The sequence below is a fragment of the Bos javanicus genome, chromosome 11 (assembly GCF_032452875.1).
Source record: "Bos javanicus breed banteng chromosome 11, ARS-OSU_banteng_1.0, whole genome shotgun sequence".
Taxonomy (NCBI): Eukaryota; Metazoa; Chordata; class Mammalia; order Artiodactyla; family Bovidae; genus Bos; species Bos javanicus.
The window spans coordinates 104,847,427-104,867,970 of NC_083878.1; the positions used below are offsets into that span (position 1 = coordinate 104,847,427).

The following is a 20,544-nucleotide window of genomic DNA, read 5'->3' on the forward strand; positions in this document are numbered from 1 at the left end:
AGCCCAGGTCTGTGCAATGCGGGGACCGGGGCCGTTCCCACAGAGGTCATGGAACACAAGATGCTGTCCGTGAGGTACCCGTTCAGGGCTAGTTAAACCTTCCACGCAGGGATCCAACCCCCTTCTTCCTGGAGACGTTGTCTAGGCCTGGCCCCCCAAGCCCCAGGGCTGAGCTGCTCCCGGGAAGCCCCACGGATGCCCCCACCCCACACGGAGGCGCCGAGCCACCTTCGTTCCCCAGGCCCCACCTGCGATAAGGTGCAGGGGCCCCCCCGGGGCGGGTGGGGTGCCGTCTCAGGGAGCAGGCTCGGGGCGGGGCATGGAGAGCCCCAGGGACGGGCGGGCTGCCTTTCCTTGAAGCCTGAGTCACCAGTCTCGGAATCCTGGCCTGACCTTGGGTGCTGGGGTCAAGCCTCCTTGTTTGGGGGGCCCCACCCTCCCAGCCGGACAACTTGCAGGGCCCCCGGGGGCCATCTTCGTGAGGATGCTAGCCGGCTGGGGCGGGCGGTGACGTGAACTCTGGATGGATGGCAGCAGAGCCGGGTGCAGGGGAGCCGAGCTCCCGAGGACTTGGGGTTCCCACGTGTTGTGCGGATCCTGCAAATCTACCCTCTCCCCAAGTGCGTGCCGACCCGGCGCTGATGGTGAAACCGAGCGGGACCCTGTGGGGCCCCCGGCCGTGCAAGTCTTTCTGTGCCCCCATCTCTCGTTTGTGGGGAACAGGCTCCAGCTCCCGGAACCTCCCCTGAGCCCCAAAGGGCAGATTCAGACGGTTGTTGATCAGGGGAGAGCAGATGCAGAGGCAAGAGGGACCACCTGCGGCCAGATCGAGGAGCGCAGGCCTGGAAACCCTGACCCTGCTGGCAAATGCGTCCCTGGACCACGGCTATGAAAGTGCAGTGAAAAGTGAAGCTGCTCAGTCGTGTCCGACTCTTTGTGATCCCATGGACTGCAGCGCAGCGGGCTCCTCCGTCCATGGAATTTTCCAGGCAAGAGTACTGGAGTCGGTTGCCGTTTCCTGCTCCAGGGGATCTTCCCGACCCAGGGACCGAACCCGAGTCTCCTACGTTGCTGGTAGACGCTTTATGGTCTGAGCCGCCAGGGAATTTAAAACTCCTCACCGAATCCTATGCGTCCCTGTTGGGACTCACAGGTTTTCACTGTGCCCCTCTTTGTCTGGCAAAGCAATGAAGCTCTTTGTTTCCATGCGCCCAGAACTCTGTCTCCGAGATTCCATTTGGCACTGGCGCACGTAGGCCGAGGCGTCGGCGCCAGTGGTGGGGCAGGGAGACACGACTTTTCACCAAACAAGCGAGTACCTGGTCCAAGACACCAGGGCCTCACTCTGAGCGGAGGCCCCGAGGAGGGTAGGCTCTTGGGGTGAGAGAGAGAGAGTGTCCAGGCGGAGCTGGGGGGCTGAGGATGGGGCGGCGCTGCACCCTTAAGACGCAGGGTGCCCCCAGCGCGCCGTGTGGCCTGGACATGACCACGGTCGTGCTGGGACCAGCACTCTCTCTCAGGGGGCCCCTGGTCCGTGCCCAGCCTTGCGCTGGTGCAGGGGAGACGGGTGAGCAGGTGGTGAGAGGGGCCGGGCCAGCAGCAGGCCCAGCGTCACCTTCCAGAAAGCACGGCTCTGATGTGGCCCAGGGGAACAGACTGCAGGAGGGGACCAGGCGTCCCTGTGCCCGTGGTCACAGGATGCGCCAGCCTCCCCTGCCTACACGCGGCCGGTCTCATCGGGGACCAAGTGACAGTGGCCGGATCCAAACCAGCAGAGGAGCCCACGGCCAAAAGCCCAGCCGGGCGAGAGAGAGCCAGGGGTTAGGCGGCGCCTCGGTGGTTCTTTCGGGCGCCTGGGGGCGGTGAGTGGGAGTGTGCTAGGGGTTTGGGGCTGTTTCCGGCCGGGGAAGTTCTGGACCTTTCTGAGCTGGCGGTTATGCAGAGCGGCACTCTGCGATGAGTCATCCTCACGTGTGCACCTTCTGTAAGTTTGTTACACTTTTTTGTTTTTAACAGGCAGCACAGCTTACTGGGATCCTAGCTCCCCTCAGGGAGACTGAACCTGGACCCTTTCTGGGGACGTTTGTTACACTTTAAGAACATTTTCTTTTTTTCATGTTTCTTAAGAACATTAAGGGGTTACATTTTAAGGGAGGGTGATCCCCCAGGGGAGCTCCTAGTTACCCCCAAGGCCCGGCACCCCTCAGGGGCTTTGGCAGGCTGGAAACTTCCCTGTCAGTCACGGGGCCACTGGCTTGTCTCCCTGGAGACCGGGGTCAGGGTCTTGCCAGGCTGGTCCAGGCCTCCACCATCTCCAGGCGGGGTCCAGGAGACTCCAGGTGGGCTCAGGTGAAGGGGAGATGGGGGTGTGGAAGAGAACACGTTCTCTGTGGGAGCGACCAGATGGGGAAGGGCCCTGGTACAGCACGAGGCGTCTCGGGGCGGGGGTCGCTGCCCAGCCTCTCATGGCTGCCCCACCTGCCGCCCGCGGCCCCTCCGGGATGGAAGCCAGGCAGCTGCAGGAGGAGAGAACGTTCTAAGGCTGTTCGTGTCCTAGTTACCATGGCAAACACCGGGCAAAAGAAAAATCCACCCAAACCGTCCTGGTGCCGGACATGCACGCGCACCGTTCCGGTGAGGCTCGGCGCCCGCACCGCGTGTGCGTGTGGGCACGCGTGTGTGCACGTGTGGGCACGCGTGTGCTCCCGTGCGTGGTTTGCACAATGCACACAATTGCCTCTAAAGAAACAGACGGCTTCTTTAGAAAGAGGATGGTTTTTTGAATTTCAATTGGCTGTCTCAACAATGTCCGTTTAATTAGCGTGTTTTGAAGGGGAAATGAAAGAAAATTATAATTCATCCGAGAAAATGGTTGTACGTGCTCAGCTCTTCTGGTGGGTTCCGGAGGAGCGCTCCAGGTCTGCAGAGCCCGAGCCCAGAGCGTCCAGGCCGGAGGAGGGAGGGATGACCCCCGCGGCCAGGGCGGGGGCCTCTGAGAGCCAGTCAGGCAAGCACAGGGAACCGGGATATGGAAGGGGGCGCAGGCTGAGGGTCCCTGCTGTGGATTTCGTCATCCAGGAGCCACGGGTGTGGAGCTGTGGCTGTTGTTCAGTCGCTAAGTTGTGTCCGACTCTTTGTGGCCCCATGAACGGCAGCACGCCAGGCTTCTCTGTCCTCCTCTGCCTCCTGGAATTGGCTCAATCTCAAGTCCATTGAGTCAGTGATGTTATCTAACCAACCTCATCCTCTGCCGCCCCCTTCTCCTTTTGCCCTCCATCTTTCCCAGCATCAGGGTCTTTGCCAATGAGTCAGTTCTTCTGTTCAGGTGGCCAAAGTATTCAGCTTCAGAATCAGTCCTTCCAATGAATATTCAGGGTTGATTTCCTTTAGGATTGACTGTTTGGATCTCCTTGAGTCCAAGGGGCTCTCAAGAGTCTTCTCCAGCACCACAGTTCTAAAGCATCGATTCTTCGGCGCTCAGCCTTCTTTATGGTCCAGCTCTCACATCCGTACATGATACTGGAAAATGATAGTCTTGACTATATGGATCTTTGTGGGCAAAGTGATGTCTCTGCTTTTTAAAACACTCTGTAGTTGGCCATAGCTCTTCTTCCAAGGCGCAAGCGTCTTAAATTTCATGGCTGTGGTAACCGTCTACAGTGATTTTGGAGCCGAAGAAAATAAAATCTATCACTGCTTCTTGGGTTTAAATTCTCACTTTGCCAGAACTCACCCAAACTGGGCTCCCCTACTTGTGAAATTTGCCAAAGGGTGATGACCGTGGAGCAAATAAAATGATGATCGAAAAAGGCCTTTATAAATTGTTGAGTCCTGGAAGAACTGGCCCTGATACTTCTTGAAGGACCCTGGGGCAGCTCTCTGTCCCACACGAGGGCCGAGTCCTGATCAAGCTTCTCTCCAAACGGGAGCATCCTTCCGGTGGCCTGGGCTTAGCGGTGTAGGGGACCAGGGTCTCACTCTGTGGGTGCTCCTGGGCGCCTCCGGATGGCTCCAGGCTGCGACACTCGGAGGTCTCGCCGCCCCACCCAGGCTCCTGCTCTGTACCAGGGCCCCTGCCCTGGGGCTGAGCCCCCCTCGGGGCTCCCGCTGCGGCCAGCCACATGCCTCCCCTCACCCACCAGGCTCCTGAGTCTCCCCGCGGCCTGCGCGCCCCTGAGGGGGTCCTCCACAGAGGGGGCTGGGGCCTGGACTGGGGGCGGGGAGTCCTGGGCTCCCCTGTGCTCTGTGGGCACCAGCCTGCACCAGCATGCCATAGGTCTGTGGGCAAGTCTTACCCAAGATGCTAGGAGATCAGTTGTGTTACAGAGGGAACCTGGGTGAAAGGTGTGGCCCCATTTCCAGAGGAGCGGGCGCCTTCAACAGGAGGTGCCAGGCAGCCTGCGTTTCTGTGGTCCGCGAGGGCCCCGTCTGCCTTCCTGAACGCGTAGTCGTCAGGCGGGAGCCAGGCCCCGTTCTCTGGCTGAGCCGGGGCCTGTTGTCAGCCCACTGGAAGGTGAGGTGGTGAGGCGCCGGCCCGCATGGGCCCGCTGGTAACGACCGGCTGCCTCTTGTCCCCAACTGGGACTCCAAAGCGGAGCCGTGCGGCGAGGAGACCCCATGCATCTACCTGCACCCTCTGCACACTGACCTCGGACAGTGGGACGCGGCGGCTGCTGTGCCCACTGGCCGGTCCTGCCCACCCCGAGCCTCCGCGTTGCGTCCAGCGTGTCACGTGTGCATGAACTCACGAGGCGAGGACCAGCGTCCCATTTCACAGAGGCGAGAACCGAGGCCGAGAGGGGCTACACGCCCATGGGGACGGTCAGAGGGAGCTGAGTCCGACCCGGGTCGCTCTGGCTGGAGGCCAGCGCTCCCTCCAGGATGCCCTCTGCACACCATGTCCACGTGTCGCCCCGGGGTCCACTCCATGCCCTTTGTGTGTCCTGCGCCCCCAGGAAGCACAGTGGCCGCGCCAGCCTGTGCCTCCCCCAGGCCCACCCCCTAATGCCTTTTCCTCCACAGGTCTCAGCTGGAGTTAAAGGGACAGGTGGATGGAAGGGCAGAGGGACAGGCGGCTAGCAGGCATGCAGGGGGCCCTGTCACAGAAGCCGCGGGCTGTGCCTTAGCACAGGGAGGCACGCAAGGCCGCGTCCGAGGTGGGGAAGGCACAGCTCCCACTCACGGGCCGCGCTTCTCAGGGGGCAGGGCCGCTCCAGGATGGAACCTCGTCTCTGGGAAGGACATGAACCTAGGTGCCCCCCACCAGGCCCCTCTCCGGTACCCAGGCAGACATGACTAATCGAGCAGCGCCCCTTCTCCCGCAGAGCCTGGCTCCCAGCCCTCCCTGTGCAGCCAAGACCAGCTGATTGCAGCTGGCACCAGAGACCGTCCTGGCCACACCAGCTGTAAGTTATTATTAAAACTAACTGAAGCCCAAATCTGCCAGCGTCCCAGCCTGAGGGCACCGCAGAGCACCTGGGGGAGGGCAGCTCAGACTTACTCTCTGCTGGCCTTACCCTACCGCCTGGCCAGCATCAGCCAGGGGTGTCCAGAGCCAGCTGCCCCAAGGAGCTCTGCAGTCCACCCCAAAGGCTCCAGGCCACAGTCGAGGCCCAGCCCTGCCCAGCCACTGCCCTCTGGGACCAGGCAGAACCCCTCGGGCCTCAGCAGCCCTCGGTTCCGGGTTCCACGCCCAGTGACGGGTGGCGGTGGGTCTCGGCCGGGGGCAGGCTGGAAGGCTGCATTTTCCACAAGCAGGTGCCCGGCTCCGGGACCCCAGCGGAGCGCACTGCATGGCCCCTTCTTTGTGGACGGCCATGCGCTGATGCCCCTGGGACAGCCCTCCCCTGAGAGAGGTGCAGGCTGCCCGCGTGCCCTGGGGCTGGGCGCCCCACTCTAACCATCGCCCCGCCCTCTTGTGGTTCTCAAGGGGCGTCCCCCCGGGTTGGGGAGGGTCTCACATGCTCTCGCTCTGCTTCTTGCTCAGTGGGGCCAGGCTGGTCCTCGGCAGAACCTCCCTCCCGCCACCTGCCCAGCTCCAGGCTGGCCTGAGCAGACTGCTGCCCTCCTGGGCCTGAGTGGCCTCCTGGAGCCCTTGGAGCCTCCTCAGCTCCGCCTGGGCCCCAGCATCTGTCACCTGTTTCCAAACAGCTTTGCCAGCGACGGGCCCAGACTCCCTACCGGGTGTCCCCAGGACCCTGGGCTCCCGGGACCCTCTGGGTGAGGGTCCTCAGCGCTTGAAAAACTGGCTCGAAGCCTCCGCCTGCAGCGGGAGTCCCGGTTCCGGCCCTTGGAGTTGTGTGACTTCGGCGGTTCCTCAGCCTCTCTGGGCATTGCTCCCTGTCCCTGTGAAAAGGAGTTATGCACCTGCCCCGGGCCGTGTGGAGTCACGGGGGAAGGAAAGAGAACAGGCCCCATATGGTGACCCTTTGCTCCACTCGGGGACTGTGCCGTCCGAGGAGCGAGGGTCTGATGTAACGAGATGGGGTGTGCAGTGCCCGGCACGGGCCGTGGGCGCTGCTAAGGGTGGTGCCCCCGCGCTCCTTGGTGGGGGGACAGCCGCCTGTGGGCTGCAGGGCCGGGAGCCACCTGACCTCCGCACAGACACACAGGGAGCCCTCTGTGCTCAGAGCCACCGCCCGCCGCCTGACTGCCCGCTCCGGGCTGCCGGCCACACGCGGCCCCGGGCCGCCCCCTCCACCCCACTGAAAGTCAACAGACTGTTTTAGCAAACGTGGAAGCCGCAGAAAAACAGGCGTAAACAAAGTCCCCAGAGGCCCCCTCCCCAGCCCGGCCCCCGGAGTCGGCTCCCGTCTGGATCATTCCTGCCTGGTTCTCCTCCTCACGTCCTGATGAAGCCCTGAGCCTTCCCCCTGCAGCGGGTGCCGGGCCCTCCTGACGCTCAGCGCTCAGATGGGGAGACTGGGTGGCCTGGGGGGTATGTGGCCGCAGGGGACCTGCGGGGCCGTGGTCCCTAGGCGTGGACCCTGGTCTCCTGGCCCCCGGTCGGGCCCTAGGCACCACGGGACTGAACCACGAGCACGCACAAACGGCAGATTGAGGGAAACGTCCGCACCTCCCAGAGGCCGGTGGGGCCAGTGGGCCAGCCAGGCTGGGCTCTCAGGGTCGGGGGCCACGGTGACCCTGGGGGCCTTTCTAGGGGTGGCTGGGCAGCTCCTGGACCCAGGGGGCCACAGCCGGAGCTCTGGCCACCGCCCTCCCCCTGGAGGCCAGGTCTGTCCCCCGGGTTTTTTGTTTCCAGCTCCATGGCCGCGTCCGGGTTGGCTCCCAGGGGCGCCCACAGCAGTCACCCCCCGCCCCCCACGGTGGCGGCAGCTCCTGGCGTGCCCAATGCCCCTCCTGGCCTGCCTGGCCTGCCCTCCCCTGGGCTCGCCTTCCAGCTCGGTTAGCTGGCCCGGGGACAGGGCTGCCTCCCAGGTGAGCATGCCTTAGAAAAATGACTTCATTATCACCTTCGGCAGCTTGGAGCTGGGGGACGAGTGCGTGTGGCTGAGAGGGGGCAGGCGGTGTGGACCCCACCCCCGCCGCTCCTCGGGCAGCTGGGCCCTGGGTGGCAGGAGGGCCTGGGGATCCCCGCCGGAGCAGGCCTGCGGAGATGGATCTGTGGGCCCGGGGGCTGGAGGCAAATATTGCATTATGATAACAAATCACTCCGCTGATTGGAACTTAATTACGTCTCTTTTATCTTGGTGACAGTTAAGCACCTGGGCTCAAGGCTGGCCTGGGGGTGGCGGGGGTGCTCGTCCCCCAGGGATTAATGAAACCATGCCGTCCTCTGCTGCCCTGGAGGAAGCCACGGCGGGCCCCTCCTCCTCCTGGGCAGGCCAGACAAAGCGGGTTTCTCCCGCTGCAGAACGAGAGTCACCAGGGTCTTGGCAGGGGGTGGGGGGTGGGGTGGGGGGTAGGCAGGGTGGTCAGGGGGTCTGCCCAGTCCTGCCCAGCCAACCAAGGAAGGCAAATTGGCCTTAGCCACGCTCCGGGTCCAAGAGGCCCTGCCAGAGCCTGACCCTCTAAGTGGACAACGAAATCGTCCCAACTCGGCCGCCACTGACCACGGTGTGGCCCTGAACAAAGGGTGTCCTATTCCAGGAGCCTATGGGCAGGCAGGGGGGCTCACAGGGCCTCTGTGCACCCCGGCGTGCGCTCAGCACCGCGAGGTGAGCCAGCTCCGGCGGGTGGACCGCCAGGCCTCCATGGAGGCCTCCCAGCTGACACGGGAGCTCTGTTCAGAGAGTGAAATCCAACTATGTGTCATCTTTCTGAGGGTAAATGTATCCTGTGCGGATTTTTCTGGAATGGCTTTGGTTTGAGAAACTCTGTCCCAGGAACTAACAAAATCCTGGTATTCTGGAGTTTCCATGGCTGTCCTGTGGCGGCTCTTCCCAGCTCAGGCGAGTTCAGACCCTGGGATGTGAGCATTAACCCCAGTGGCCTCACCTGGCTCCTTGATGCGTGGCCTTGATGGGTCCTGGGCTCCTCACCTGGAGAGCAGGGGAGGCCATGGGCACCCAGCCCAGGATGAGCTGGGGCTCTCAGCCATCCTGGGACCACCGCTCTCTGGTACTGGCTGACAGGCCTCCAGGGACCCTTCCAGGGCCCACGACAGGTCCCAGGGCACGAGGGTGGAAGCAGAGGCACAGAGCGGGGACGTCGCCTGGCCAACACGCAGCTGCCAAGCGGTGGAGGCAGGATCGAGCTGGGAGCCGGGCCCCAGGGTCTGCTCTGGGGGAGAGGTCTCCTGTCTGGCCATGGGCAAGCTGTTATCATTCACACGACGACAGTTCACTCATCAAACAGTAAATATTCTCTACACTTGGCAAGACACGTGGGGCAAATCAAAGGGTATTTGGGTGGGAGAACATGGTTCCCATGCCAGGCCCAGGGCAGGGGCTGATGGCTCCAACATGACTCAGACCCTGGGGGCTCTCCTGACCCTCTCTGGGCCCTGCTTGGGCCGGGGCTGCTCTGAGGCTCTTTGGCACCCCCGCCCACCCCGTTACAGAAGCTGGGGCTTGGGGGAGCACCCCCTGGGGGGCTGTCCAGGGTCCTTGGTGGGAGTTCCTGACGCCGTCTCTCCCGCTCCTCCGGGTGATGGGGTCTGGGTGGGTCCCCTCCTGCTTACCCCGGAGGCTGCTGAGCGGGCTGCACCAGTCTGCCTTCTGATGGAAACAGCAGGGGCAACCCCCGCAGAGTTACCGCAGTTTCATAGACTGGCTGATGGCCGCTGAGTCATCGCTCGGGGCGATCCATCACCCAGGCCGCTGATGGCAGGAGCCGGGCGCGTTGTCGCTGCTCTGGGAACGCGGCGGGGAGCGGGGCAGGCCTTGGTCTTCTCCCCGCTGCCTGGCAGGGGCCGACCGTCGCTGCGTCACCGGGTGGGGAGGGAGGGGGCGGCCGTGGCTCGGAAGTGGACGTGCTCGCGGTGCGTGTGGGAGTCTACAGGTGCGCCCTGCGGGTGTGAGCCTGCTCGGGGCTGCACACAGCCCTGGGGGTGCACACACAAATCATCCAGAGCAGACACCGCGGCCCGGCTCCCCGGCTCGAATCCCTTTACAGCCTGTGTCCGCGGATGCTGTTCAGACGTGCCCTTTAGGGGGTCTGAGGCACGACTCTGAGCTGGACGGGGGCCCCAGACCCATGTGTCATTCACCCCCAGGCGTGTTCCAGTCTCAGACCTCTCGTCTGAGGACGGTGACGATGGCGGAGCCGATGTGACACAGTGACACGGTGCCGACAGTTTGTGTGTGCGCATGTGTGTGTGCGTTTGTGTCTCTGTGTGTGCGTATGTGTGCATGTGTGTGTCTGTGTGTACGTGTGTATGCGTGCACGTGTGTGCGCGCGTGTATGTGCATGCGTGTGTGCATGTGTATGTGTGCACGCGCGTGTGTGCATGCGCGTGTGTGCATGTGTGCACATGTGTGCATGTGTGTGCACGTGTGTGTGCGTGCATGTGTGTGTGTCTGTGTGTCTGTGTGTCTGTGCGTGTGTGTGTACGCGTGCACAGAGATTTATCGTAGGGAATTGGCTCACGAGACCACGAAGGCGGAGCGGTCCCACCGTCTCCCGTCTGGGCGCCGATGGTGTCGATCCCAGGCTGAGTCCGAGGGCCTGAGAGCCCAGAGCTGGTGCTGTGAGCTGCTGTCCGGGGGCCGCAGTGGGCCGCTGCCCCACCTCCAGCCCCGGCAGAGAGCACCTGTCCCCTGTCTCTGCCTTTCTGTTCTATTCAGGCCCCTGGCAGACGGGTTGACGAGGCCACCCACGCTGGGGATGGCAGTTCACTTTACAACGTCCACCGGTGCTCACGCTAATCCCACGTGGAGACAGCCTCACAGACATGCCCAGAGTCATGTCCAACTAGCCGCCTGGACACCGCGTGGCCCAGACCCGTGGACTCGTAGTATTAGCCTTCAGGGGTGGGCTGGTGAACAAGCACGTGGGCACCGGTGCCAGCTCTCGTGGGCTTGTCGGGTGTGCGTGTGCAGACACGTGCGAGTGCAAGGATTTCCCTGGGTGTGCTTACCTGTGGGCTTGCTGCAGTGTGTTGAGGGGTGGGGTGGGGTCCCAGGGCCTCCAGGGCCGTGGGACGGAGCAGAGGCCACCGGGACCCCAAATCTAACACCACTGGGGGACGCGGGTGGGAGGAGCCCGGCCCAGCCCCACACCAGGGGCTGCATCCCTCAGACCCTCTGGCTCAGACGACACCCTTGTCCCCCAGCCAGAAAGGGAACAGATGTGTTTGTTTCAGTTCACTTTGGTCCCTCATTCGTGTCTGACTCTTTGCGACACCATGGACTGCAGCAGGCCAGGCCTCCCTGTCCATTGCCATCTCCCAGAGTTCACTCAAACTCATGTCCATTGAGTCGGTGATGCCATCCAACCATCCCATCCTCTGTCGTCCCCTTCTCCTCCCACCTTCAATCTCTCCCAGCATCAGGGTCTCTTCCAATGAGTCAGTTCTTCACATCAGGTGGCCAAAGTATTGGAGTTTTAGCTTCAACATCAGTCCTTCCAATGAACACCCAGGACTGATTTCCTTTAGGATGGACTGGTTGGATCTCCTTGCAGTCCAAGGGACTCTCAAGAGTCTTCTCCAACACCACAGTTCAAAAGCATCAATTCTTCGGCGCTCAGCTTTCTTTAGAGTCCAACTTTTACAACCATACACGACTATTGGAAAAACCATAGCTTTGACTAGACAGACCTTTGTTGACAAAGTAATATCTCTGCTTTTTAATATGTTGTCTAGGTTGGTCATAACTTTCCTTCCAAGGAGCAAGCGTCTTTTAATTTCATGGCTGCAGTCACCATCTGCAGTGATTTTGGAGTCCAGAAAAATAAAGTCTGCCACTGTTTCCCCATCTATTTGCCCTGAAGTGATGGGACCGGATGCCATGATCTTAGTTTTCTTAATGTTGAGCTTTAAGCCAACTTTTTCACTCTCCTCTTTCACTTTCTTCTAGAGGTGTTTAGTTCTTTGCTTTCTGCCATAAGGGTGGTGTCATCTGCATATCTGAGGTTATTGATATTTCTCCTGGCAATCTTGATTCCAGCTTGTGCTTCATCCAGTCCAGCATTTTGCATGATGTACTTTGCATATCAATTAAATAAGCAGGGTGACAGCCTTGACCTACTCCTTTCCCAATTTGGAACCAGTCTGTTGTTCCGTGTCCAGTTCTAACTGTTGCTTCTTGAGCTGCATACGGATCTCTCAAGAGGCAGGTCAGGTGGTCTGGTATTCCCATCTCTGTCAGAATTTTCCACAGTTTATTGTGATTCATACAGTCAAAGACTTTGGCATAGTCAGTCAGTAGAAGCAGATGTAGTGTTTTTTTACACCCAGAAACTCGGGTGTCCTGAGTCGCCTTCATGTCCGAATCCCCATTTCTGCGGAGAAATATACATATGGCGGTGAGAGTCTGGAGATGAGTTTCCGGCCAGATGAGCATCTGCACTTCAGAGCATCGTGGAGCTCAGGCTGCTGACTGCTGGCAGGTCACCGTCGGCCTGTTTCTTGGCCGGCAGGTCACCGTCAGCCGCTCCTTGGCCGGCAGGTTGCCGTCAGCTGCTCCTTGGCCGGCAGGTCACCGTCGGCCTGTTCCTTGGCCGGCAGGTCACTGTCAGCCGCTCCTTGGCCGACATGTGGGAGGCCGGCGCAGCCTGGAACCACCCTGGGCCACCTCTCTGTGGGATGCCAGGCTGTCTCAGGTGTGGGGTCTGGCACGTCACCCTGACGTCCATGTCAGCTTTGCACCACGCAGTGAGTCCATTCAGGGCTGGTAGAAGAGGTCAGCCCAGTGCCTTCTTGCAGCCCCTCCATCCCAGAAAGCTGGTGAGAGAGTCGTGCAGGCCCAGAGAGTGACAAGGCCCACATGAATGCTGCCCCGGCCCAGGCCTCACCTCCCGGCCGGCTGTTACCTGCCCTACGACAGGTGTGCGCCTCCCCCGGCTCACATCAGGGAGTTGGGGCAGGTGCATGGACCCCGAGCAGACCCTCTGGCCGCCTGCTCCCGCAGGCCCGGGTCTGCCACAGGCGCGGTGGAACCCTTCCGGAAGGGAGGGCCCTAGAGCGGGCTCTCCCCTCACGGTGCCCTCGCTGCCTATCGCCTCTGTCTCCCCAGCCCTGAGCGCAAGGGACCAGGGAGAGATGGAGCCGCATGCATGGGAGACGCTCCCCAAGTATGCCCAGGCTCCCAGAGGCCGTGAGGGTCTCAGAGGAGTCCGTTTGATCTGCCCGGTTCCTAACAAGCTCGGGGTGGCCTCTGCAGCCCCAGCCGTGGCTGGGAGTGGTGCTTCCGGATGGTTCTTGGGGTAAGTTTTCACAGACACCTGACCACTGAGGACCTGACCCCACGAGACGGAGGCCCCGCTCCATCCAGCTCACTCAGCGACCGCCACCAGGAAGGGACGTGTCCATGCCCCGAGCCCCCGGTACCCGAGTTGGTGGTTTAAACTTCTGGCCTGAACCTCCCAGTGACTCTCGTGCAGAAGGCCGACTGATGGAAAGGGGACCGTGGCTGCCCGCTTGGGCCGTGTGGGAAGGTGAGGCTCGCAGGCCAGCCTCAGCTGCCCCTGGGGCCAGTCCGTGGAGCCCCGGGCCTCGCGGGTGGACCTGGGTGGCGGGCAGGCAGTGGGGCTGTGAGGCCTGAGCCTGCAGCGTCCCGGGCAGGGTGCGGATGCGATGCTGCCGCTCAGGGTCTGCACCCAGCCACCTTAGATGTGACTCTTCCCGGGAACAGCGGCCCTGATGGAAGCCTGAGTGTCGGGGGAGGAGGTGGGCCTGGGGCGGGGGCAGTGGGCGGAGTCTGGGAGCACGCAAGGGGGTGTTCGGGGTGTGAGCACCCGTGGGGGGGTGGGGGGCCAGGCCTGAGACAGGGGCGCGCCTCCCTGGCCTCTTGGCTTCCTGCAGAGCCGCTGCATTGAGCCTGGTGCCCCCAGCCCCCGAGAACAAAGCCCCAGGCCCCTTTCATCTTCCCTGCTCAGGGTCCCGGGGGGAGGGACGAACAAAAGCCTGACGCAGCACCCCTTCCCGCCCCGCCACCCTCCGGCCCACCCTTTTCTTCCCTTTATAATGTATTTTAATAGGGTCAGACCAAGATGGATGGCTCTGAGCCCTGGGCCTTGGGGCTGCCCACCCGCCAGCCCCAGGGCCCTGCCTGGAGCCGGGACTGAGCGCCAAGAGGTGTCCCCCCTGAGGGCTGAAGGTGGGGTGCCCTCTGTCTCCTGGGGAACCCAGTCTGGGCCTCTTGGGGTGCTGGGCCCTCAGCCTCAGTCTTGGCTCTAATCTTCTCCCGACCCACCCGCCACGCCCCTGGCAGTCAGCCAGGCCGTGTGTGGGCCCAGGGGTCCAGTCCTGTCTCAGCTCTGGTGTAGGGTGGCAGGGGGAGACCCCGAGTCAGTGCCCCTGCTGGAGAGACCCCCACCCATCACCCCCGTGTGAGCCTTGGCTCTTGCCGTCGTCTGCTGGACTGCTGCTCACAGCTGACTGGCTCCTCACTCGCTGCTCGCCCTCTTCAGCCCATTAGCTCACTGGTTGCTGTTCAGTCGCTCAGTCGTGCCCGACTCTGTGACCCTACGGACCCCAGCACGTGAGGCCTGTCTGTCCTCCCCGTCTCCTGGAGTCTGCTGAAATTCAGGACATTGAGTTGGTGATGCCATCCAACCATCTCATCCTCTGTCGTCCCCTTCTCCTCTCGCCTTCAATCTTTCCCAGCATCAGGGTTTTTTCCAATGAGTTGGCTCTTCCCATCAGGTGGCTAAATTATTGGAGATTCAGCTTCAGCACCAGTCCTTCCAATGAATATTCAGGACTGATTTCCTTTAGGATGGGCTGGGTGATCTCCTTGCAGTCCAGGGGACTCTCAGGAGTCTTCTCCAACACCACAGTTCAAAAGCATCAATTCTTTGGCATTCAGCTTTCTTTATAGTCGAATTCTCACATCCATACATGACTACTGGCAAAACCATGACTTTGATTAGATGGACCTTTGTCAGCAAAGTAATGTCTCTGCTTTTTAATATGCTGTCTAGGTTTGTCAAAGCTTTCCTTCTAAGGAGCAAACGTCTTCTAATTTCATGCCTGCAGTTACCGTCTGCAGTGATTTTGGAGCCCCCCAAAATAAAATCTGTCACTGTTTCCACTTTTTTCCCCTTCCATTTGCCATGAAGTGATGGAAGCAGATGCCATGATCTTAGTTTTCTGAATGTTGAGCTTTAAGCCAACTTTTTCACTCTCTTCCTTCACCCTTATCAAGAGACTCTTTAGTTCTTCTTTTCTTTCTGCCGTAAGGGTGGTGTCATTTGCATTTCTGAGGTTATTGATATTTCCCCTGGCAATCTTGATTCCAGCTTATGCTTCATCCAGCCCAGCATTTCACATGATGTACTCTGCATACAAGTTAAATAAGCAGGGTGACAGTTTACAGCCTTGATGTACTCCTTTCCCAATTTTGAACCAGTCTATTGTTCAATGTCCCATTCTAACTCTTGCTTCTTTTTTTTTTTTTTTTTTTTTGTGAATAAGTCAAACTTTTTATTTTTCAGAAGCGAAAAGGACAAGTGGTGACTTGCCTTTGGAAAAGACATTAATATCAGGATAATCAACTATCTATCTCATAGAGACAGCAGCCTAAGAAAGACTATTATCATACAGTTCTCAAATAAGTTCTATTAAATAAATCTCAGAACAATATGTTTTTAACGAAAACCAACAAAACAAAGACATCGACAACAACAAAAAATATAAAAGCATCCATAAAGTGGTATTTGAAGAAAGAAAAAGGAAAATCTGGAAGTTTTATATATTGAGAGTTCTCTATTAAAATCAAGGAGGCCCAAATCTGTTTCTTTTAAACAATATTCATGGATATAACTGTGTTTTCCTAAATGTCTCATTGGTAATACTCAGTCTTGTAAGTCTGGTTCCATAGTAATCTATAATGTAACTACTTCCATCTGAAGGTCCAACAATCTGCATTGAAATAAGAATGAAATCAATTAGGCTCCCAATTCCACAAAACCCCACAGTGCAAAACTTTAACAAACCCAAGGCAGGGTATCCAAGGTAAAATCGATCTGCTCCCAACCATCCAAGGAAAAGAGACAGTGCAACCGCCACCTTGTATGAATAGCCATTCACATTTCGGCAAGATATAGGCTTGAGAAAACCAACTTCGTTTCCAGTAAAATGTGTTTCGTTGCCACCAAAATCCTTACAAGTTATGTTAGGTGCTGGAAAACACTGAACATAAGCTGTGTAGTTTGTACAGTTAACTGGTTCTTGTGTAGCATCATTTATTTTTGGATCTTTACAAATATATTGTCCCACTTTGAGGTCCTCGCACTTAAGTGTTTCTTCGCCACCCCCGGCAGCAGCTCCCCAACGTCCAGTGGTGACTGATACGAACCACAGGGCACCCAGGAGCCGGGCGGCAGCAGTATCGGGAGCAATCGGCCTGCAGGGACAGGCGGCCGCCATACTGGGGACCGGCGCCTTCCCTACAACTCTAACTCTTGCTTCTTGACCTGCATACAGGTTTCTCAGGAAGCAGGTCAGGTAGTCCGGTATTCCTATCTCTTTAAGAATTTTCCAGTTTATGGTGATCCACACAGTCACCACACTTCTTCTTTGGAGAAGGCAGTGGCACCCCACTCCAGTACTCTTGCCTGGAAAATCCCATGGATGGAGGAGCCTGGTGGGCTGCAGTCCGTGGGGTCGCTAAGAGTCGGGCACGACTGAGCGACTTCACTTTCCCTTTTCACTTTCATGCATTGGAGAAGGAAATGGCAACCCACTCCAGTGTTCTTGCCTGGAGAATCCCAGGGACAGGGGAGCCTGGTGGGCTGCCGTCTATGGGGTCGCACAGAGTCGGACACGACTGAAGTGACTTAGCAGCAGCACACAGTCAAAGGCTTTGGCATAGTCATTGAAGGAGTAGTAAATATTTTTCTGGAACTCTCTTGCTTTTTCTATGATCCAAAGGATGTTGGCAATTTTGTTCCTCTGCTGTTTCTAAACCCAGCTTGTATATCTGGAAGTTTTCAGTTCACATACTGCTGAAGCCCAGCTGGGATTTTGAGCATTACCTTGCTTGTATGTGAAATGAGCACTGTTGTGTGGTAATTTGAGCATTCTTTGGCATTGCCCTTCTTTGGAATCGAAATGAACACTAACCTTTTCCAGTCCTGTGGCCACTGCTGTGTTTTCCAAATTTGCTGATATATTGAGCACAGCACTTTCATGGCATCATCTTCCAGGATTTGAAATACCTCAGCTGGAATTCCATCACCTCCACTAGCTTTGTTCGTAGTGATGCTTCCTAAGGCCCACTTGACTTCTTACTCCAGGATGTCTGGCTCTAGGTGAGTGATCACACCATCGTGATTATCTTGGTCATGAAGATCTTTTTTGTACAGTTCTTCTGTGTCTTCTTGCCGCCTCTTCCTAGTATCTTCTGCTTCTGTTAGGTCCATACCGTTTCTGTCCTTTATCGAGCCCACCTTGCATGAAATGCTCCCTTGGCATCTCCAGTTTTCTTGAAGGATCTCTAGTCTCCCCTATTCTATTGTTTTCCTCCATTTCTTTGCATTGATCGCTGAGGAGGGCTTTCTTATCTCTCCTTGCTATTCTTTGGAACTCTGCATTCAGTTGGGTATATCTTTCCTTTTCTCTCTTGCCTTTTATTTCTCTTGTTTTCTCATTTATTTGTAAAATCTAAAATTCTCCAAGCCAGGCTTCAACAGTACGTGAACCGTGAACTTCCAGATGTTCAAGCTGGTTTTAGAAAAGGCAGAGGAAGCAGAGATCAAATTGCCAACATCCGCTGGATCATCGAAAAACAAGAGACTTCCAGAAAAACATCTATTTCTGCTTTACTGACTATGTCAAAGCCTTTGACTATGTGGATCACCACAAACTATGGAAAATTCTGAAAGACAGGGGAATACCAGACCACCTGACCTGCCTCCTGAGAAATCTGTATGCAGGTCAAGATGCAACAGTTAGAACTGGACATGGAACAACAGACTGGTTCCAAATAGGGAAAGGAATACATCAAGGCTGTATATTGTCACCCTGCTTATTTAACTTCTATGCAGAGTACATCATGAGAAACGCTGGGCTGGAAGAAGCACAAGCTGGAATCAAGATTGCCGAGAGAAATATCAATAACCTCAGATATGCAGATGACACCATCCCTTACGGCAGAAAGCAAAGAAGAACTAAAGAGCCTCTTGAAGAAAGTGAAAGAGGAGAGTGAAAAAGCTGGCTTAAAGCTCAACATTCAGAAAACTAAGATCATGGCATCTGGTCCCATCACTTCATGGCAAATAGATGGGGAAACAGTGGAAACAGTGGCAGACTTTATTTTGGGGGGCTCCAAAATCACTGCAGATGGTGACTGCAACCGTGAAATTAAAAGACGCTTACTCCTTGGGAGAAAAGTTATGACCAACCTAGATAGCCTATTCAAAAGCAGAGACATTACTTTACATTACTAGACAACAAAGGTCTGTCTAGTCAAGGCTATGGTTTTTCCAGTGGTCCTGTATGGATGTGAGAGTTGGACTATAAAGAAAGTTGAACGCTGAAGAATTGATGGTTTTGAACTGTGGTGTTGGAGAAGACTCTTGAGAGTCCCTTGAACTGCAAGGAGATCCAACCAGTCCTTCCTAAAGGAAATAAGTCCTGAATATTCATTGGAAGGACTGATATTGAAGCTAAAACTCCAATACTTTGGCCACCTGATGTGATGAACTGACTCATTGGAAGAGACCTTGATGCTGGGAAAGATTGAAGGCGGGAGGAGAAGGGGACGACAGAGGATGAGATGGTTGGATGGCATCACAGATTCAGTGGGCCTGAGTTTGAGTGAACTCTGGGAGTTGGTGATGGACAGGGATGCCTGGTGTGCTGCAGTCCATGGGGTTGCAAAGAGTCGGACACGACTGAGCGACTGGACTGAACTGAACTGTAAAGCCTCCTCAGACAACCACTCTGCCTCCTTGCATTTGTTTGCTTTGGGATGGTTCTGGTCAGCGCCTCCTGTACAGTGCTACAAACCCCCATCCACAGTCCTTCAGGCGCTCTGTCTACCAGATCTAGTCCTTGAACCTATTCGTCACTTCTACTATATAATCATGAAGGATTTGGTTTAAGTAGCACCTGAATAGTCTAGTGGTTTTTACTTTCTTCAATTTAAGCCTGGATTTTGCAATAAGAAGTTCATGATCTGAGCCACAGTCAGCTCCCAGTCTTGTTTTTGCTGACTGTATAGAGCTTCTTTAGCTGCAAAGAATATAATCCATCTGATTTCAATATTGACCATCTGGTGATGTCCATGTGTAGAATCTTCTCTTGTGTTGTTGGAAGAGGGTGCTTGCTATGAGCAGTGCGTTCTCTTGACAAGACTCTGTTAGCCTTTGCCCTGCTTCATTCTGTACTCCAAAGCCAAATTTGCCTATTAATCCAGGTATCTCTTGATTTTCTAATTTTCCATTCCAGTCCTCTATGATGAAAAGGACATCTTTTTTGGGTGCTATTTCTAGAAGGTCTTGTAGGTCATCATAGAACCATTCAACTTCAGCTTATTCGGCCTTAGTGGTGGGGCATAGACTTGGATTACCGTGATATTGAATGGTTTCCCTCGGAAACAAGCTGAGATCATTCTGTCGATTTTGAGATTGTAGCCAAGTTCTGCATTTCAGACTCTGTTGTTGGCTATGAGGGCTACTCCGTACCTTCTAAGGGATTCTTGCCCACAGTAGTATATGTAATGGTCATCTGAGTTAAGTTCCCCCTTTCCAGACCATCTTAGTTGACTGGTTCCTAAAGTGTTGACGTTCACTCTTGCCATCTCCTGCTTGACCACCTTCAATTTGCCTTGATTCATGGACCTGACATTCCAGGTTCCCAGGCAGTATTGCTCTTTACAGTCTGGACTTCACCTTCATTGCCAGATGCACCCACAGCTGAGCCTCATTTCTGCATAGGCCCAGTCTCTTCATTCTTTCTGGGGCTATTTCTTCACTTTCCCCATCTCCTCGCTACTCTCTATGAATCCCCTTGGTCATGGTCACCTGCTCCCCAGCATGGCCTCTGACTTCTCCCGGGGCCCTTACAGGTGGATGGCGGGGTCCCTGCTTCACAGATGAGGAGGCTGGGCCTCTGGGCACGGTGGTCATGGCTGAGTGGCAAGGTCACGAGTAACTTTCTCCTGGCGAGGGCCTCCCTGCCCCATGAGTTCATGGGGAGACTGAGGCCCAGCCTCACCCTTTGAGCATCCGGGAAACAGGACTTGGAACTGGGGTCTCGGGTGTTGGGCAGGCCCGTCTCTGCTCAGGTAAAGAAGGCGTACAGTCTCCCTCCCAGAGATCGAGTCACAAACTGAGCTTACACAGTAAATGGAGGGATTGGCGTTTCCCTTAACAGGAGGATTGGTCAGCTTCTTTGACTGGTTTCTCCTTCCTAGGGGGTGGGGGCAGCTCTATCCATGGCAGCCAAGAGATGGAAACAGCCCACGTGTCCATCTCGTGTGGATGAACGGATAACCACACGTCCGTCCATAGAGTGGAATGCTACTCAGCCACGAAAAGGGAGTCCTGACGCATGCTACAGCGCGAATGAACGTCAGAAACATCACGCTCTCTACACGAAGGAGGCCGGATGCAAAGTGTCCTGTGCTGTATATCCTCACTTAGTCCAGAATAGGCCGATCCACAGAGACGGTAAGTAAGTGGTTGCCAGGGGCTGGGGGAGGGATAGCTGGGCAGAGCAGGGCTCCTCCTTAAGGTGATGGACTACGGAATTAGTGATGACGGATGTGCGATGCTATGAAAATATCAAGAATCACTGAGTTGTACACTTCAAAAGGATGACTTTTATGGTTTGTGACATATCTCAGCTTTAAAAATACACACACACACACAAAGCCATACAGGGGAGCTCTGCATGGCCACGGGCAACGCCCCCCTCTCTGGCTAAACAAGTAGCAGAGTGGGGCCTGTTTCTGGTGCTTTTGGAATTGGGGC

The 20,544-nt window shown here is 56.8% G+C and overlaps 1 protein-coding gene across 1 annotated transcript; it reads right to left on the minus strand.

Moving 5' to 3' along the window:
- Positions 1-15,036: 15,036 nt before the first annotated feature.
- On the minus strand, positions 15,037-16,016 carry LOC133256578 (TM2 domain-containing protein 1). The gene has a single exon (XM_061431370.1). It carries the CDS (start codon positions 15,992-15,994, stop codon positions 15,377-15,379), a length of 618 nt encoding a protein of 205 aa, XP_061287354.1. The 5' UTR covers positions 15,995-16,016; the 3' UTR covers positions 15,037-15,376.
- Between the last annotated feature and the right edge of the window lie 4,528 nt (positions 16,017-20,544).

Bases quoted from the DNA above. Each gene is read 5' to 3' on its own strand.
- LOC133256578 (XM_061431370.1), bottom strand. From the start codon at position 15,994: ATGGCGGCCGCCTGTCCCTGCAGGCCGATTGCTCCCGATACTGCTGCC.